Below are 22,048 nucleotides of genomic sequence, written 5' to 3'. Positions count from 1 at the left end.
GTGTGATATAGTAATATATATATAGTAATATGGCCGCCCTTCTCCTCAGTGTGATATAGTAATATATATAGTAATATGGCCGCTCTTCTCCTCAGTGTGATATAGTAATATATATAGTAATATGACCGCTCTTCTCCTCAGTGTGATATAGTAATATATATATAGTAATATGGCCGCCCTTCTCCTCAGTGTGATATAGTAATATATATATAGTAATATGGCCGCCCTTCTCCTCAGTGTGATATAGTAATATATATAGTAATATGGCCGCCCTTCTCCTCAGTGTGATATAGTAATATATATAGTAATATGGCCGCCCTTCTCCTCAGTGTGATATAGTAATATATATAGTAATATGGCCGCTCTTCTCCTCAGTGATGATATAGTAATATATATAGTAATATGGCCGCCCTTCTCCTCAGTGTGATATAGTAATATATATAGTAATATGGCCGCTCTTCTCCTCAGTGTGATATAGTAATATATATAGTAATATGACCGCTCTTCTCCTCAGTGTGATATAGTAATATATATAGTAATATGACCGCTCTTCTCCTCAGTGTGATATAGTAATATATATATAGTAATATGGCAGCTCTTCTCCTCAGTGTGATATAGTAATATATATATAGTAATATGGCCGCCCTTCTCCTCAGTGTGATATAGTAATATATATAGTAATATGGCCGCCCTTCTCCTCAGTGTGATATAGTAATATATATAGTAATATGGCCGCTCTTCTCCTCAGTGTGATATAGTAATATATATAGTAATATGACCGCTCTTCTCCTCAGTGTGATATAGTAATATATATATAGTAATATGGCAGCTCTTCTCCTCAGTGTGATATAGTAATATATATATAGTAATATGGCCGCCCTTCTCCTCAGTGTGATATAGTAATATATATAGTAATATGGCCGCTCTTCTCCTCAGTGTGATATAGTAATATATATAGTAATATGGCCGCTCTTCTCCTCAGTGTGATATAGTAATATATATATAGTAATATGGCCGCTCTTCTCCTCAGTGTGATATAGTAATATATATAGTAATATGGCCGCCCTTCTCCTCAGTGTGATATAGTAATATATATAGTAATATGGCCGCCCTTCTCAGTGTGATATAGTAATATATATAGTAATATGGCAGCTCTTCTCCTCAGTGTGATATAGTAATATATATATAGTAATATGGCCGCCCTTCTCCTCAGTGTGATATAGTAATATATATAGTAATATGGCCGCTCTTCTCCTCAGTGTGATATAGTAATATATATAGTAATATGACCGCTCTTCTCCTCAGTGTGATATAGTAATATATATATATAGTAATATGGCCGCCCTTCTCCTCAGTGTGATATAGTAATATATATATAGTAATATGGCCGCCCTTCTCCTCAGTGTGATATAGTAATATATATAGTAATATGGCCGCCCTTCTCCTCAGTGTGATATAGTAATATATATAGTAATATGGCCGCTCTTCTCCTCAGTGTGATATAGTAATATATATAGTAATATGACCGCTCTTCTCCTCAGTGTGATATAGTAATATATATATAGTAATATGGCAGCTCTTCTCCTCAGTGTGATATAGTAATATATATATAGTAATATGGCCGCCCTTCTCCTCAGTGTGATATAGTAATATATATAGTAATATGGCCGCCCTTCTCCTCAGTGTGATACAGTAATATATATAGTAATATGGCCGCTCTTCTCCTCAGTGTGATATAGTAATATATATAGTAATATGGCCGCCCTTCTTCTCAGTGTGATATAGTAATATATATATAGTAATATGGCCGCTCTTCTCCTCAGTGTGATATAGTAATATATATAGTAATATGGCCGCTCTTCTCCTCAGTGTGATACAGTAATATATATAGTAATATGGCCGCTCTTCTCCTCAGTGTGATATAGTAATATATATAGTAATATGGCCGTCCTCTCCTCAGTGATGATATAGTAATATATATAGTAATATGTCCGCCCTTCTCCTCAGTGTGATATAGTAATATATATAGTAATATGGCCGCCCTTCTCCTCAGTGTGATATAGTAATATATATAGTAATATGGCCGCCCTTCTTCTCAGTGTGATATAGTAATACATATAGTAATATGGCCGCTCTTCTCCTCAGTGTGATATAGTAATATATATAGTAATATGGCCGTCCTCTCCTCAGTGATGATATAGTAATATATATAGTAATATGGCCGCCCTTCTCCTCAGTGATGATATAGTCTATATATATATAAGACTGAATGTGTGTGTGTGTGTCACTTTTCATTTCACCAGAGCTGTTCAAAAGAAGCTGAGCTGTGATTGGTTGCTATGAGCAATTTTACCCACTTGACAACACCTCAGCAGACACTGACATGGTGGGAGAAAGCTAGCATCCCTGCGAACATAAGCTCCAGCCATTGTCTGACCCAAGAAAGAAGCAGAGAGCACATGACAGAAATGTATCCCTCCTCCCGTGCCCATATACACATCACATATCCACCATTCCATAGGCACATCTTCCCTCTTAAAGGGATCCCCGTTATGGAAGTTAGGACCGTTCCACTCAGCACTCTGGTTCTGATCACAGGCTGATGGGATGATGTGGGATATTAGGGGTAGTAGTCCGGTGGCTCTGGCTGACGGGATGATGTGGGATATTAGGGGTAGTAGTCCGGTGGCTCTGGCTGACGGGATGATGTGGGATATTAGGGGTAGTAGTCCGGTGGCTCTGGCTGACGGGATGATGTGGGATATTAGGGGTAGTAGTCCGGTGGCTCTGGCTGACGGGATGATGTGGGATATTAGTGGTAGTAGTCCGGTGGCTCTGGCTGACGGGATGATGTGGGATATTAGGGGTAGTAGTCCGGAGGCTCTGGCTGACGGGATGATGTGGGATATTAGGGGTAGTAGTCCGGTGGCTCTGGCTGACGGGATGATGTGGGATATTAGTGGTAGTTGTCCGGTGGCTCTGGCTGACGGGATGATGTGGGATATTAGGGGTAGTAGTCTGGTGGCTCTGGCTGACGGGATGATGTGGGATATTAGGGGTAGTAGTCCGGTGGCTCTGGCTGACGGGATGATGTGGGATATTAGGGGTAGTAGTCCGGTGGCTCTGGCTGACGGGATGATGTGGGATATTAGGGGTAGTAGTCCGGTGACTCTGGCTGACGGGATGATGTGGGATATTAGGGGTAGTAGTCCGGTGGCTCTGGCTGACGGGATGATGTGGGATATTAGGGGTAGTAGTCCGGTGGCTCTGGCTGACGGGATGATGTGGGATATTAGGGGTAGTAGTCCGGTGGCTCTGGCTGACGGGATGATGTGGGATATTAGGGGGAGTAGTCCGGTGGCTCTGACTGACGGGATGATGTGGGATATTAGGGGTAGTAGTCCGGTGGCTCTGGCTGACGGGATGATGTGGGATATTAGGGGTAGTGGTCCGGTGGCTCTGGCTGACGGGATGATGTGGGATATTAGGGGTAGTAGTCCGGTGGCTCTGGCTGACGGGATGATGTGGGATATTAGTGGTAGTAGTCCGGTGGCTCTGGCTGACGGGATGATGTGGGATATTAGGGGTAGTAGTCCGGTGGCTCTGGCTGACGGGATGATGTGGGATATTAGGGGTAGTAGTCCGGTGGCTCTGGCTGACGGGATGATGTGGGATATTAGGGGTAGTAGTCCGGTGGCTCTGGCTGACGGGATGATGTGGGATATTAGTGGTAGTAGTCCGGTGGCTCTGGCTGACGGGATGATGTGGGATATTAGTGGTAGTAGTCCGGTGGCTCTGGCTGACGGGATGATGTGGGATATTAGGGGTAGTAGTCCGGTGGCTCTGGCTGACGGGATGATGTGGGATATTAGGGGTAGTAGTCCGGTGTCTCTGGCTGACGGGATGATGTGGGATATTAGGGGTAGTAGTCCGGTGACTCTGGCTGACGGGATGATGTGGGATATTAGGGGTAGTAGTCCGGTGACTCTGGCTGACGGGATGATGTGGGATATTAGGGGTAGTAGTCCGGTGGCTCTGGCTGACGGGATGATGTGGGATATTAGGGGTAGTAGTCCGGTGGCTCTGGCTGACGGGATGATGTGGGATATTAGGGGTAGTAGTCCGGTGGCTCTGGCTGACGGGATGATGTGGGATATTAGGGGTAGTAGTCCGGTGGCTCTGGCTGACGGGATGATGTGGGATATTAGGGGTAGTAGTCCGGTGGCTCTGGCTGACGGGATGATGTGGGATATTAGGGGTAGTAGTCCGGTGGCTCTGGCTGACGGGATGATGTGGGATATTAGGGGTAGTAGTCCGGTGACTCTGGCTGACGGGATGATGTGGGATATTAGGGGTAGTAGTCCGGTGTCTCTGGCTGACGGGATGATGTGGGATATTAGGGGTAGTAGTCCGGTGGCTCTGGCTGACGGGATGATGTGGGATATTAGGGGTAGTAGTCCGGTGACTCTGGCTGACGGGATGATGTGGGATATTAGTGGTAGTAGTCCGGTGGCTCTGGCTGACGGGATGATGATGATGTGGGATATTAGGGGTAGTAGTCCGGTGGCTCTGGCTGACGGGATGATGTGGGATATTAGGGGTAGTAGTCCGGTGACTCTGGCTGACGGGATGATGTGGGATATTAGTGGTAGTAGTCCGGTGGCTCTGGCTGACGGGATGATGATGATGTGGGATATTAGGGGTAGTAGTCCGGTGGCTCTGGCTGACGGGATGATGTGGGATATTAGGGGTAGTAGTCCGGTGACTCTGGCTGACGGGATGATGTGGGATATTAGGGGTAGTAGTCCGGTAGCTCTGGCTGACGGGATGATGTGGGATATTAGGGGTAGTAGTCCGGTGGCTCTGGCTGACGGGATGATGTGGGATATTAGGGGTAGTAGTCCGGTGACTCTGGCTGACGGGATGATGTGGGATATTAGGGGTAGTAGTCCGGTGGCTCTGGCTGACGGGATGATGTGTGATATTAGGGGTAGTAGTCTGGTGGCTCTGGCTGACGGGATGATGTGGGATATTAGGGGTAGTAGTCCGGTAGCTCTGGCTGACGGGATGATGTGGGATATTAGGGGTAGTAGTCCGGTGGCTCTGGCTGACAGGATGATGTGGGATATTAGGGGTAGTAGTCTGGTGGCTCTGGCTGACGGGATGATGTGGGATATTAGGGGTAGTAGTCCGGTAGCTCTGGCTGACGGGATGATGTGGGATATTAGGGGTAGTAGTCCGGTGACTCTGGCTGACGGGATGATGTGGGATATTAGGGGTAGTAGTCCGGTGACTCTGGCTGACTGGATGATGTGGGATATTAGTGTTAGTAGTCCGGTGACTCTGGCTGACGGGATGTTGTGGGATATTAGGTGTAGTAGTCCGGTGGCTCTGGCTGACGGGATGATGTGGGATATTAGGGGTAGTAGTCCGGTGACTCTGGCTGACGGGATGATGTGGGATATTAGGGGTAGTAGTCCGGTGGCTCTGGCTGACGGGATGATGTGGGATATTAGGGGTAGTAGTCCGGTGACTCTGGCTGACTGGATGATGTGGGATATTAGTGTTAGTAGTCCGGTGACTCTGGCTGACGGGATGTTGTGGGATATTAGGTGTAGTAGTCCGGTGGCTCTGGCTGATGGGATGATGTGGGATATTAGGGGTAGTAGTCTGGTGGCTCTGGCTGACGGGATGTTGTGGGATATTAGGTGTAGTAGTCCGGTGGCTCTGGCTGACGGGATGATGTGGGATATTAGGGGTAGTAGTCCGGTGACTCTGGCTGACGGGATGATGTGGGATATTAGGGGTAGTAGTCCGGTGGCTCTGGCTGACGGGATGATGTGGGATATTAGGGGTAGTAGTCCGGTGGCTCTGGCTGACGGGATGATGTGGGATATTAGGGGTAGTAGTCCGGTAGCTCTGGCTGACGGGATGATGTGGGATATTAGGGGTAGTAGTCCGGTGACTCTGGCTGACGGGATGATGTGGGATATTAGGGGTAGTAGTCCGGTGACTCTGGCTGACGGGATGATGTGGGATATTAGGGGTAGTAGTCCGGTGTCTCTGGCTGACGGGATGATGTGGGATATTAGGGGTAGTAGTCCGGTGGCTCTGGCTGACGGGATGATGTGGGATATTAGGGGTAGTAGTCCGGTGACTCTGGCTGACGGGATGATGTGGGATATTAGGGGTAGTAGTCCGGTGGCTCTGGCTGACGGGATGATGTGGGATATTAGGGGTAGTAGTCCGGTGGCTCTGGCTGACGGGATGATGTGGGATATTAGGGGTAGTAGTCCGGTGACTCTGGCTGACGGGATGATGTGGGATATTAGTGGTAGTAGTCCGGTGGCTCTGGCTGACGGGATGATGTGGGATATTAGGGGTAGTAGTCCGGTGACTCTGGCTGACGGGATGATGTGGGATATTAGTGGTAGTAGTCCGGTGGCTCTGGCTGACGGGATGATGTGGGATATTAGGGGTAGTAGTCCGGTGGCTCTGGCTGACGGGATGATGTGGGATATTAGGGGTAGTAGTCCGGTGTCTCTGGCTGACGGGATGATGTGGGATATTAGTGGTAGTAGTCCGGTGGCTCTGGCTGACGGGATGATGTGGGATATTAGGGGTAGTAGTCCGGTGGCTCTGGCTGACGGGATGATGTGGGATATTAGGGGTAGTAGTCCGGTGTCTCTGGCTGACGGGATGATGTGGGATATTAGTGGTAGTAGTCCGGTGGCTCTGGCTGACGGGATGATGTGGGATATTAGGGGTAGTAGTCCGGTGGCTCTGGCTGACGGGATGATGTGGGATATTAGGGGTAGTAGTCCGGTGTCTCTGGCTGACGGGATGATGTGGGATATTAGTGGTAGTAGTCCGGTGGCTCTGGCTGACGGGATGATGTGGGATATTAGGGGTAGTAGTCCGGTGGCTCTGGCTGACGGGATGATGTGGGATATTAGGGGTAGTAGTCCGGTGGCTCTGGCTGACGGGATGATGTGGGATATTAGGGGTAGTAGTCCGGTGGTTCTGGCTGACGGGATGATGTGGGATATTAGGGGTAGTAGTCCGGTGGCTCTGGCTGACGGGATGATGTGGGATATTAGGGGTAGTAGTCCGGTGGCTCTGGCTGACGGGATGACGTGGGATATTAGGGGTAGTAGTCCGGTGGCTCTGGCTGATGGGATGATGTGGGATATTAGGGTTAGTAGTCCGGTGGCTCTGGCTGATGGGATGATGTGGGATATTAGGGGTAGTAGTCCGGTGGCTCTGGCTGACGGGATGATGTGGGATATTAGTGGTAGTAGTCCGGTGGCTCTGGCTGACGGGATGATGTGGGATATTAGGGGTAGTAGTCCGGTGGCTCTGGTTGACAGGATGATGTGAGATATTAGGGGTAGTAGTCCGGTGGCTCTGGCTGACGGGATGATGTGGGATATTAGGGGTAGTAGTCCGGTGGCTCTGGCTGACGGGATGATGTGGGATGTTAGGGGTAGTAGTCCGGTGGGATGATATCCCACATCATCCCGTCAGCCTGGGGTCAGAAGCAGAGCACTGAGTGGAACGGTCCTAACTTCCATACGAGAGATCCCTTTAAGAGAGGCCTGGGGTCAGTACCAAAGCGAAGAGTGGATTTGCTCTGGCACGGGAGGGGGGATCATTTCTGTCATGTGCTCTCTGCTCCTTTCTTGGGTCAGACAATGGCTGGAGCTTATGTTCCCGGGGATGCTAGCTTTCTCCCACCATGTCAGTGTCTGCTGAGGTGTTGTGAAGTGGGAAAACTTGCTCATAGCAACCAATCACAGCTCAGCTTCTTTTAACCAGCTCTGGTGAAATGAAAGGTGCTTCGTGATTGGTTGGTGATACACACACACATACATTCAGTTGTATATATAGAGATATAGTAATATGGACGCCCTTCTCCTCAGTGATGATATAATAACATATATAGCCACCAAACCACCACCAGAACTGCCACGTCACCACCGGAGCCATCACCTCACCACCATCGAACCATCACCTCACCACCATCGGACCATCACCTCACGACCATCACCTCACCACAACTCGAGTCTTCACCCCACCACCACCGGGGCGGCCACCTTACCACAACCAGAGCTGCAACCTCACCACCACAGGAGCAAAAACCTCACCACTACAGGAGCAGTCAGACCACCACCAGAATTGCCATCTCATCACTACCAGAGATGGTACCACACCACCAGAGTTGACACTTCACCTCCACCGTAGCTGCAGCATTGCCACCAAAAGGGCGGCCACCTCACCACAACAAGAGCTGCAACTGCACCGCCACCGAAGCCTTTACCTCACCACCAAGAGTTACTCCTTACTACTACCACAGTAGTAACCTCACCATCACCGGAGCCATCACCTCACCACCACGTCAGCTGAAATCCCTCCATCTACTGTCTCCTTCCCTATTCTCCAGCAGACGGTCAGCTACAAGGCCTGGGTCCTGTCCCCTCTGTCCCTGGGTGTCACGGTAATATACATCTGTATATTATAGAGTTGTGGCCAAAAGTATTGACACCCCTGCAATTCTGTCAGATAATACTCAGTTTCTTCCTGAAAATGATTGCAAACACAAATTCTTTGGTATTATTATCTTCATTTAATTTGTCTTAAATGAAAAAACACAAAAAGAATTGTCCTAAAGCCAAATTGGATATAATTCCACACCAAACATAAAAAAGAGGGTGGACAAAAGTATTGGCACTGTTGGAAAAATCCTGTGACGCTTCTCTAGTTTGTGTAAGTAACAGCACCTGTAACTTACCTGTGGCACCTAACAGGTGTTGGCAATAACTAAATCACACTTGCAGCCAGGTGACATGGATTAAAGTTGACTCCACCTCTGTCCTGTGTCCTTGTGTGTACCACATTGAGCATGGAGAAAAGAAAGAAGACCAAAGAACTGTCTGAGGACTTGAGGAACCAAATTGTGAGGAAGCATGAGCAATCTCAAGGCTACAAGTCCATCTCCAAAGACCTGAATGTTCCTGTGTCTACCGTGCGCAGTGTTATCAAGAAGTGTAAAGCCCATGGCACTGTGGCTAACCTCCCTAGATGTGGACGGAAAAGAAAAATTGACAAGAGATTTCAACGCAAGATTGTGCGGATGTTGGATAAAGAACCTCCACTAACATCCAAACAAGTTCAAGCTGCCCTGCAGTCCGAGGGTACAACAGTGTCAACCCGTACTATCCGTCGGCGTCTGAATGAAAAGGGACTGTATGGTAGGAGACCCAGGAAGACCCCACTTCTTACCCCGAGACATAAAAAAGCCAGGCTGGAGTTTGCCAAAACTTACCTGAAAAAGCCTAAAACGTTTTGGAATAATAATAATCTTTATTTTTATATAGCGCTAACATATTCCGCAGCGCTTTACAGTTTGCAAACATCATCATCACTGCCCCCATGGGGCTCACAATCTAAATTCCCTATCAGTATGTCTTTTGAGTGTGGGAGGAAACCCACGCAAACACGGGGAGAACATACAGACTCCTTGCAGATGTTGTCCTTGAAAGAATGTCCTCTGGTCAGATGAGACAAAAGTAGAGCTTTTTGGGCAAAGGCATCAACATAGAGTTTACAGGAGAAAAAAAGAGGCATTCAAAGAAAAGAACACGGTCCCTACAGTCAAACATGGCGGAGGTTCCTTGATGTTTTGGGGTTGCTTTGCTGCCTCTGGCACTGGACTGCTTGACCGTGTGTATGGCATTATGATGTGTGAAGACTACCAACAAATTTTGCAGCATAATGTAGGGCCCAGTGTGAGAAAGCTGGGTCTCCCTCAGAGGTCATGGGTCTTCCAGCAGGACAATGACCCAAAACACACTTCAAAAAGCACTAGAAAATGGTTTGAGAGAAAGCACTGGAGACTTCTAAGGTGGCCAGCAATGAGTCCAGACCTGAATCCCATAGAACACCTGTGGAGAGATCTAAAAATGGCAGTTTGGAGAAGGCCCCCTTCACATATCAGGGACCTGGAGCAGTTTGCCAAAGAAGAATGGTCTAAAATTCCAGCAGAGCATTGTAAGAAACTCATTGATGGTTACCGGAAGCGGTTGGTCGCAGTTATTTTGGCTAAAGGTTGTGCAACCACGTATTAGGCTGAGGGTGCCAATACTTTTGTCTGGCCCATTTTTGGAGTTTTGTGTGAAATGATCAATGTTTTTCTTTTTGCTTCATTCTCTTTTGTGTTTTTTTCATTTAAGACAAATTAAATGAAGATAATAACAAAGAATTTGTGTTTGCAATCATTTTCAGGAAGAAACTGAGTATTATCTGACAGAATGGCAGGGGTGTCCATACTTTTGGCCACAACTGTATGTCACCTCCTCGAGTACAGACCTAATAATAATAATAACGATTATACTAGAGAATAGGTTTATAAGAGAAAAGAGAGATTATAAGAAAGAGAGAGATGAGATTATTCCCGGCTGAGAGGAGCACAGATATGACGCCGACATATTCCCGGGTCTGGTCGGGGAGGAGGCTGCGTCCATGATGGTGATGGTGATGATGGTTGTGGTGGTGATGATGGTGGTGATAATGATCGTGGTTGTGCTGGTGATGATGGCGGTGATAATGATCGTAGTGATGATGATGGCGGTGATAATGATCTTAGTGGTGATGATGATGTGGCGGTGATAATAATCGTGGCGGTGATGATGGTGGTGGTGATAATGATCATGGCGGTGATGATTATGGTGGCGGTGATGATGATCGTGGTGGTGATGATGATGTTGGCGATGATAATGATCGCGGTGGTGCTGATAATGATCGTGGCAGTGATGATGGTGGTGGTGGTGATGATGGTGGTGATGATGATGGCGGTGATAATGATCGTAGTGATGATGATGGCGGTGATAATGATCTTAGTGGTGATGATGATGTGGTGGTGATAATAATCGTGGTGGTGGTGATAATGATGATGGTGGTGATGATGGTGGTGGTGATGATGATGGCGGTGATAATGATCTTAGTGGTGATGATGATGTGGCGGTGATAATAATCGTGGTGTGATGATGGTGGTGGTGATAATGATCGCGGAGGTGGCGGTGATGATGATGGTGGCGGTGATAATGATCGTGGCGGTGATGATGGTGGTGGTGATAGTGATCGTGGTGGTGATGATGATGGTGGCGGTGATAATGATCACAGCGGTGATGATTATGGTGGCGGTGATGATGATCGTGGTGGTGATGATGTTGGCGGTGATAATGATCGCGGCGGTGATGATTATGGTGGCGGTGATGATGATCGTGGTGGTGATGATGACGGTGGTGATGATCGTGGCGGTGATGATGGTGGTGGTGATAATGATCGCGGAGTTGGCGGTGATGATGATGGTGGCGGTGATAATGATCGTGGCGGTGATGATGGTGGCGGTGATGATGATCGTGGTGGTGATGATGATGGTGGCGGTGATAATGATCGCGGCGGTGATGAGGGTGGCGGTGATAATGATCGTGGCGGTGATGATGACGGTGGCGGTGATGATGATCGTGGTGGTGATGATGATGATGATGTTGGGGGTGATAAAGATCGTGATGGTGATGATGATGGTGGCGATGATAATGATCGTGGAGGTGGCGGTGATGATGATCGTGGTGGTGACGATGATTGTGATAATAATGGTGGTGATGATGGTGGTGATAATGGTGATGATGGAGGTGATGATGATGATGATGATGGAGGTGATGATGGGGATGATGTAGGTGATGATGATGATGATGATGTGATGGTGATGATGGTGATGATGATGATGCTGGTGGTGATATGATGGTGATGATGAAGGCGGTGATGATGGTGATGATGATTGTGATGATAATGGTGGTGATGATGGTGGTGATAATGATAATGGTGATGATGGAGGTGATAGTGGTGATGATGATGATGGTGATGATGATGGTGATGATGATGATAGAGGTGATAGTGATGATGATGGTGATGGAGGTGATGATGATGGTGATGATGGTGATGGAGGTGATGATGATGATGATGATGGAGGTGATGGAGATGATGTAGGTGATGATGATGATGACGATGATGATGGTGATGATGATGGTGAATATGGTGATGATGGTGATGGTGATGATGATGCTGGTGGTGATGATGATGATGATGGTGATGATTAAGGCGGTGATGATGATTGTGGTGGTGATGGTGATGATAGTGGTCATGATGGTGATGATGATGGTGATGATAGTGGTGATGATGGTGATGATGATGGTGATGATGATGGTGATAATGATGGTGATGGAGGTGATGATGACGATGATAATGATGGTGATGGAGGTAATGATGATTATGGAGGTGATGATGATGGTGATAGTAATGATGATGGTGATGATGATGATGGAGGTGATAGTGATGGTGATGGAGGTGATGGTGATGGAGGTGATGATGATGATGGTGATGATGGAGGTGATAGTGATGGTGATGGAGGTGATAGTGATGATGATGGTGATGATGATGGTGATGATGATGATGGAGGTGATGATGATGGTGATGGAGGTGATAGTGATGATGATGGTGATGATGATGGTGATGGAGGTGATAGTGATGGTGATGGAGGTGATGATGATGGTGATGGAGGTGATGATGATGATGGTGATGATGGAGGTGATAGTGATGGTGATGGAGGTGATAGTGATGATGATGGTGATGGTGATGATGATGGTGATGGAGGTGATAGTGATGATGATGGTGATGATGATGATGGTGATGATGATGATGGAGGTGATAGTGTTGATGATGGTGATGGAGGTGATAGTGATGGTGATGGAGGTGATAGTGGTGATGATGGAGGTGATAGTAGTGATGATGGTGATGATGATGGTGATGATGATGATGGAGGTGATAGTGATGATGATGGTGATAGTGATGATGATGGTGATGATGATGATGGAGGTGATAGTGATGGTGATGGAGGTGATGATGATGGTGATGGAGGTGATGATGATGATGGTGATGATGATGGTGATGATGGAGGTGATAGTGATGGTGATGGAGGTGATGATGGAGGTGATAGTGATGGTGATGGAGGTGATGATGATGATGGTGATGATGATGGTGATGGAGGTGATGATGATGATGGTGATGATGATGATGATGATGGTGATAGTGATGATGATGGTGATGATGATGATGGAGGTGATAGTGATGGTGATGGAGGTGATGATGATGGTGATGGAGGTGATGATGATGATGGTGATGATGATGGTGATGATGGAGGTGATAGTGATGGTGATGGAGGTGATGATGATGATGATGGAGGTGATGATGATGGTGATAGTGATGATGATGGTGATGATGAAGGTGATGATGATGGTGATGGAGGTGATGATGATGGTGATGGAGGTGATGATGATGATGGTGATGATGATGGTGATGATGATGGTGATAGTGATGATGATGGTGATGATGATGATGGAGGTGATAGTGATGGTGATGGAGGTGATGATGATGGTGATGGAGGTGATGATGATGATGGTGATGATGATGGTGATGATGGAGGTGATAGTGATGGTGATGGAGGTGATGATGATGATGATGGAGGTGATGATGATGGTGATAGTGATGATGATGGTGATGATGGAGGTGATGATGATGGTGATGGAGGTGATGATGATGGTGATGGAGGTGATGATGATGATGGTGATGGTGATGATGATGATGATGGTGATGGAGGTGATGATGATGATGGTGATGGTGATGATGATGATGATGGTGATGGTGATGGAGGTGATGATGATGGTGATGATGAAGGTGATGTTGATGGTGATGATGATGATGGTGGTGATGATGATGGTGATGGAGGTGATGATGATGGAGGTGATGATGATGATGATGATGGAGGTGATGATGATGGTGATGATGGTGGTGATGGAGGTGATGATGATGATGGAGGTGATGATGATGGTGATGATGGTGGTGATGGAGGTGATGATGGAGGTGATGATGATGGTGATGATGGTGGTGATGGAGGTGATGATGATGATGGAGGTGATGATGATGATGATGATGGTGATGATGGAGGTGATGATGATGATGATGATGATGATGGAGGTGATGATGATGGTGATGATGGTGGTGATGGAGGTGATGATGATGATGGAGGTGATGATGATGATGGAGGTGATGATGATGGTGATGATGGTGGTGATGGAGGTGATGATGATGATGGAGGTGATGATGATGATGGAGGTGATGATGATGGTGGTGATGATGATGGTGATGGAGGTGATGATGATGATGGTGATGGTGATGATGATGGTGATGGAGGTGATGATGATGGTGATGGAGGTGATGATGATGGTGATGGTGATGATGATGATGGTGGTGATGGAGGTGATGATGATGATGGAGGTGATGATGATGATGGAGGTGATGATGATGGTGGTGATGATGATGGTGATGGAGGTGATGATGATGATGGTGATGGTGATGATGATGGTGATGGAGGTGATGATGATGGTGATGGAGGTGATGATGATGGTGATGGTGATGATGATGATGGTGGTGATGATGATGGTGATGGAGGTGATGATGATGGTGATGATGATGGTGGTGATGATGATGGTGATGGTGATGATGATGATGATGATGGTGATGGTGATGATGATGATGGTGGTGATGATGATGGTGATGGAGGTGATGATGATGGTGATGATGGTGGTGATGATGGTGGTGATGATGATGGTGATGATGGTGGTGATGATGATGGTGATCGCGGTGGTGCTGGCCGCTTCCCGTCTCCAGGCCCGGAGGATGAGTGCAGTAGTCGCTCACCTGCTCCTGCGGGTTGCCGGCCCGGCTGACGGCGGGCTGCTCCTTCATGGCGGTCATTGTGCGACTGACAGGCTGCTCGCTCGGTTCTACAGGTCACATCCAGCTGCCGCTCATCCCGGGCAGACGGCGGGCAGCAGCAGCAGCGGCGGCTCCGGGTGGTGCGCTCCTCAGGATCCGGTGCGGGGAGCCCGGGGGGATCTGCAGCCTCTGCACTCAGCAGCCTGACACTGACAGCTGGCCCCGCCCCCGGTGACGTCACGGCGCCCGGACCACCACAGGCCGGAGCGGCGCCAGCGTGAGCAGCCTCACATACCGGGTGTGTACACATATATACTCCATATACAGGGTGTGTACACATATATACTCCATATACAGGGTGTGTACACATATATAATCCATATACAGGGTGTGTACACATATATACTCCATATACAGGGTGTGTACACATATATACTCCATATACAGGGTGTGTACACATATATACTCCATATACCGGGTGTGTACACATATATACTCCATATACAGGGTGTGTACACATATATACTCCACATACCGGGTGTGTACACATATATACTCCATATACAGGGTGTGTACACATATATACTCCATATACAGGGTGTATACACATATATACTCCATATACAGGGTGTGTACATATATATACTCCATATACAGGGTGTGTACACATATATACTCCACATACCGGGTGTGTACACATATATACTCCATATACAGGGTGTGTACACATATATACTCCATATACAGGGTGTGTACACATATATACTCCATATACAGGGTGTGTACACATATATACTCCACATACCGGGTGTGTACACATATATACTCCATATACAGGGTGTGTACACATATATACTCCATATACAGGGTGTGTACACATATATACTCCATATACCGGGTGTGTACACATATATACTCCATATACAGGGTGTGTACACATATATACTCCATATACAGGGTGTGTACACATATATACTCCATATACAGGGTGTGTACACATATATACTCCATATACAGGGTGTGTACACATATATACTCCATATACAGGGTGTGTACACATATATACTCCATATACAGGGTGTGTACACATATATACTCCATATACAGGGTGTGTACTGCATATATACTCCATATACAGAGTGTGTACACATATATACTCCATATACAGGGTGTGTACACATATATACTCCATATACAGGGTGTGTACACATATATACTCCATATACAGGGTGTGTACACATATATACTCCATATACAGGGTGTGTACACATATATACTCCATATACAGGGTGTGTACACATATATAATCCATATACAGAGTGTATACACATATATACTCCATATACAGGGTGTATACACATATATACTCCATATACAGGGTGTGTACACATATATACTCCATATACAGAGTGTATACACATATATACTCCATATACAGGGTGTGTACACATATATACTCCATATACAGGGTGTGTACACATATATACTCCATATACAGGGTGTGTACACATATATACTCCATATACAGGGTGTGCACACATATATACTCCATATACAGGGTGTGTACACATATATACTCCATATACAGGGTGTGTACACATATATACTCCATATACAGGGTGTGTACACATATACTCCATATACAGGGTGTGTACACATATATACTCCATATACAGGGTGTGTACACATATATACTCCATATACAGGGTGTGTACACATATATACTCCATATACAGGGTGTGTACACATATATACTCCATATACAGGGTGTGTACACATATATACTCCATATACAGAGTGTATACACATATATACTCCATATACAGGGTGTGTACACATATATACTCCATATACAGGGTGTGTACACATATATACTCCATATACAGGGTGTGTACTGCACATATACTCCATATACCGGGTGTGTACACATATATACTCCATATACAGGATGTGTACACATATATACTCCATATACAGGGTGTGTACACATATATACTCCATATACAGGGTGTGTACTGCATATATACTCCATATACAGGGTGTGTACACATATATACTCCATATACAGGGTGTGTACACATATATACTCCATATACAGGGTGTGTACACATATATACTCCATATACAGAGTGTATACACATATATACTCCATATACAGAGTGTATACACATATATACTCCATATACAGGGTGTGTACACATATATACTCCATATACAGGATGTGTACACATATATACTCCATATACAGGGTGTGTACTGCATATATACTCCATATACAGGGTGTGTACACATATATACTCCATATACAGGGTGTGTACACATATATACTCCATATACAGAGTGTATACACATATATACTCCATATACAGGGTGTGTACTGCATATATACTCCATATACAGGGTGTGTACTGCATATATACTCCATATACAGGGTGTGTACACATATATACTCCATATACAGGGTGTGTACTGCATATATACTCCATATACAGGGTGTGTACTGCATATATACTCCATATACCGGGTGTGTACATATATATACTCCATATACAGGGTGTGTACTGCATATATACTCCATATACCGGGTGTGTACATATATATACTCCATATACAGGGTGTGTACTGCATATATACTCCATATACAGGGTGTGTACACATATATAATCCATATACAGGGTGTGTACACATATATACTCCATATACAGGGTGTGTACACATATATACTCCATATACAGAGTGTGTACACATATATACTCCATATACAGGGTGTGTACTGCATATATACTCCATATACAGGGTGTATACACATATATAATCCATATACAGGGTGTGTACACATATATACTCCATATACAGGGTGTGTACACATATATACTCCATATACAGAGTGTGTACACATATATACTCCATATACAGGGTGTGTACTGCATATATACTCCATATACAGGGTGTGTACACATATATACTCCATATACAGGGTGTGTACACATATATACTCCATATACAGGGTGTGTACTGCATATATACTCCATATACAGGGTGTATACACATATATACTCCATATACAGGGTGTGTACTGCATATATACTCCATATACAGGGTGTGTACACATATATAATCCATATACCGGGTGTGTACATATATATACTCCATATACCGGGTGTGTACTGCATATATACTCCATATACAGGGTGTGTACACATATATAATCCATATACAGGGTGTGTACACATATACTCCATATACAGGGTGTGTACACATATATACTCCATATACAGGGTGTGTACACATATATACTCCATATACAGGGTGTGTACTGCATATATACTCCATATACAGGGTGTATACACATATATACTCCATATACAGGGTGTGTACTGCATATATACTCCATATACCGGGTGTGTACACATATATACTCCATATACAGGGTGTGTACACATATATACTCCATATACAGGGTGTGTACTGCATATATACTCCATATACAGGGTGTGTACACATATATAATCCATATACCGGGTGTGTACATATATATACTCCATATACAGGGTGTGTACTGCATATATACTCCATATACAGGGTGTGTACACATATATAATCCATATACAGGGTGTGTACACATATATACTCCATATACAGGGTGTGTACACATATATACTCCATATACAGAGTGTATACACATATATACTCCATATACAGAGTGTATACACATATATACTCCATATACAGGGTGTGTACACATATATACTCCATATACAGGATGTGTACACATATATACTCCATATACAGGGTGTGTACTGCATATATACTCCATATACAGGGTGTGTACACATATATACTCCATATACAGGGTGTGTACACATATATACTCCATATACAGAGTGTATACACATATATACTCCATATACAGGGTGTGTACTGCATATATACTCCATATACAGGGTGTGTACTGCATATATACTCCATATACAGGGTGTGTACACATATATACTCCATATACAGGGTGTGTACTGCATATATACTCCATATACAGGGTGTGTACTGCATATATACTCCATATACCGGGTGTGTACATATATATACTCCATATACAGGGTGTGTACTGCATATATACTCCATATACCGGGTGTGTACATATATATACTCCATATACAGGGTGTGTACTGCATATATACTCCATATACAGGGTGTGTACACATATATAATCCATATACAGGGTGTGTACACATATATACTCCATATACAGAGTGTGTACACATATATACTCCATATACAGGGTGTGTACTGCATATATACTCCATATACAGGGTGTATACACATATATAATCCATATACAGGGTGTGTACACATATATACTCCATATACAGGGTGTGTACACATATATACTCCATATACAGAGTGTGTACACATATATACTCCATATACAGGGTGTGTACTGCATATATACTCCATATACAGGGTGTGTACACATATATACTCCATATACAGGGTGTGTACACATATATACTCCATATACAGGGTGTGTACTGCATATATACTCCATATACAGGGTGTATACACATATATACTCCATATACAGGGTGTGTACTGCATATATACTCCATATACAGGGTGTGTACACATATATAATCCATATACCGGGTGTGTACATATATATACTCCATATACCGGGTGTGTACTGCATATATACTCCATATACAGGGTGTGTACACATATATAATCCATATACAGGGTGTGTACACATATACTCCATATACAGGGTGTGTACACATATATACTCCATATACAGGGTGTGTACACATATATACTCCATATACAGGGTGTGTACTGCATATATACTCCATATACAGGGTGTATACACATATATACTCCATATACAGGGTGTGTACTGCATATATACTCCATATACCGGGTGTGTACACATATATACTCCATATACAGGGTGTGTACACATATATACTCCATATACAGGGTGTGTACACATATATACTCCATATACAGGGTGTGTACTGCATATATACTCCATATACAGGGTGTGTACACATATATAATCCATATACCGGGTGTGTACATATATATACTCCATATACAGGGTGTGTACTGCATATATACTCCATATACAGGGTGTGTACACATATATAATCCATATACAGGGTGTGTACACATATATACTCCATATACAGGGTGTGTACACATATATACTCCATATACAGGGTGTGTACACATATATACTCCATATACAGGGTGTGTACAGATATATACTCCATATACAGGGTGTGTACACATATATACTCCATATACAGGGTGTGTACACATATATACTCCATATACAGGGTGTATACACATATATACTCCATATACAGGGTGTGTACTGCATATATACTCCATATACAGGGTGTGTACATATATATACTCCATATACAGGGTGTGTACACATATATACTCCATATACAGGGTGTGTACACATATATACTCCATATACAGGGTGTGTACAGATATATACTCCATATACAGGGTGTGTACAGATATATACTCCATATACAGGGTGTGTACACATATATACTCCATATACAGGGTGTGTACAGATATATACTCCATATACAGGGTGTGTACACATATATACTCCATATACAGGGTGTGTACACATATATACTCCATATACAGGGTGTGTACACATATATACTCCATATACAGGGTGTGTACACATATATACTCCATATACAGGGTGTGTGCACATATATACTCCATATACAGGGTGTGTACACATATATACTCCATATACAGGGTGTGTACTGCATATATACTCCATATACAGGGTGTATACTGCATATATACTCCATATACAGGGTGTGTACACATATATACTCCATATACAGGGTGTGTGTGACGGGAGTATTCTCCAGAGCAAGGAGGAACAACAGGCCTGGGAATAATCCAACAGATTTATTGACCAAAAAACAGGAACAACACGAAGGTAATTTGCAGAGTCCCAAAATAAGTCCACAGGAAACTGATTCGGGGGCACCTCCCGACAATCCTTGTGCCAGATCACAAAACCATAGTCCTTTAAGAGTCCCAGAAATCCACCACGATCACACAGAGGCCGAAGCTTCCTCAGACAGCCTCGTCCTTCTCTTTTAGCATCCAACTCACATCTGATCTTAAAGCAAGAATGTATTGTCAGGGCTCCTGGGATCAGTCCATCTGAAGGGGGGTAGGGGTCACACCTACTATTCAATGGTTTGGTCCATCAGAAGATTCTAGAAATGTAAGGGCTCCACTTAGTCTACAGGATGTGTATTGTAGGTTATCTTCTGCTTAGGAAAACAATAGCCAAAGTTCCACTAGCTGTTGACACAAGCCTAAATTAGATTATGGTCCAGGTACATCACAAGACATTGCAAGTATTGGGGGAAGGAGACATGGTTAATTTACAGCAAATGAACCAGAGGAAAGTTAAATGACATATTATACAAAATACAGGACAGGGCAAGACTGCAAATCATGACAATCCCTTCCCCTCCCAATTTGTGTACGTACTAGGGACCTCTACAGGTCACTGGTTAAGTACACACAGGCATGGCTGACAGGACTCAGGGCTCCTCTTGCCTGGACAGTCCATCTGCATTTTGGTGTTGGCTGCCTCTTCTATACTGTATGGTAAAGTTATAGGGCTGCAGTGCCAGGCTCCATCGTAGTAAGCGTCCATTGTCCCCAGAGACTCTGTTCAGCCAGGTGAGGGGATTGTGATCAGTAATGACAGTGAATTCTCGTCCATACAGATACGGCCTTAGTTTCCTAAGGGCCCACACTACAGCCAGACATTCTTTTTCAACAGTTGCATAGGCCACTTCTTGGTCCAGCAGTTTCCGGCTGAGGTAGGCAATGGGGTGCTCGTCCCCAGCTGCATTCACCTGGCTGAGGACAGCTCCCAGTCCATAAGCAGAGGCGTCCGTCTGCACAATGAATCTCCTCTTGTAGTCTGGAGCAGCCAGAACAGGGTCACAGACCAGAGCGTCCTTCAGCTGGTTAAAAGCCTCATCACAGGCTGGAGTCCAGATCACCAGCCGGGGCATCGTTTTCTTGGTCAGGTCGGTAAGAGGCTTGGCCACAGTGCTGAAATGAGAAACAAATTTTCGGTAATAACTGGCAGTGCCCAAAAAAGCCATAACTTGTTTCTTAGTTTGGGGTACAGGCCAGTCTCTAATAGCCT

General features: G+C 44.9%; 1 protein-coding gene across 3 annotated transcripts in view; it reads right to left on the bottom strand.

The window, feature by feature from the left end:
• The window catches only part of DPP10 (dipeptidyl peptidase like 10), a 763,146-nt gene extending 748,149 nt beyond the window's left edge, over positions 1 to 14,997 (bottom strand). For 2 of the 3 annotated variants that reach the window (XM_073563825.1, XM_073563827.1), the window contains exon 1: positions 14,815 to 14,997. In XM_073563825.1, coding sequence (XP_073419926.1) covers positions 14,815 to 14,871 — 57 coding nt within the window. In that variant the 5' untranslated portion in view covers positions 14,872 to 14,997. The remainder of the gene's footprint in view (positions 1 to 14,814) is intronic. The other variant, XM_073563826.1, reaches the window with a different exon arrangement.
• Positions 14,998 to 22,048: the final 7,051 nt, after the last annotated feature.

This window comes from Dendrobates tinctorius, unplaced genomic scaffold (assembly GCF_039654945.1).
Source record: "Dendrobates tinctorius isolate UK_male_01 unplaced genomic scaffold, ASM3965494v1 ptg000403l, whole genome shotgun sequence".
NCBI lineage: Eukaryota > Metazoa > Chordata > Amphibia > Anura > Dendrobatidae > Dendrobates > Dendrobates tinctorius.
The sequence above is the reverse complement of the archived record's forward strand: the minus strand, read 5'-3'. Positions and strand labels throughout refer to the sequence as shown.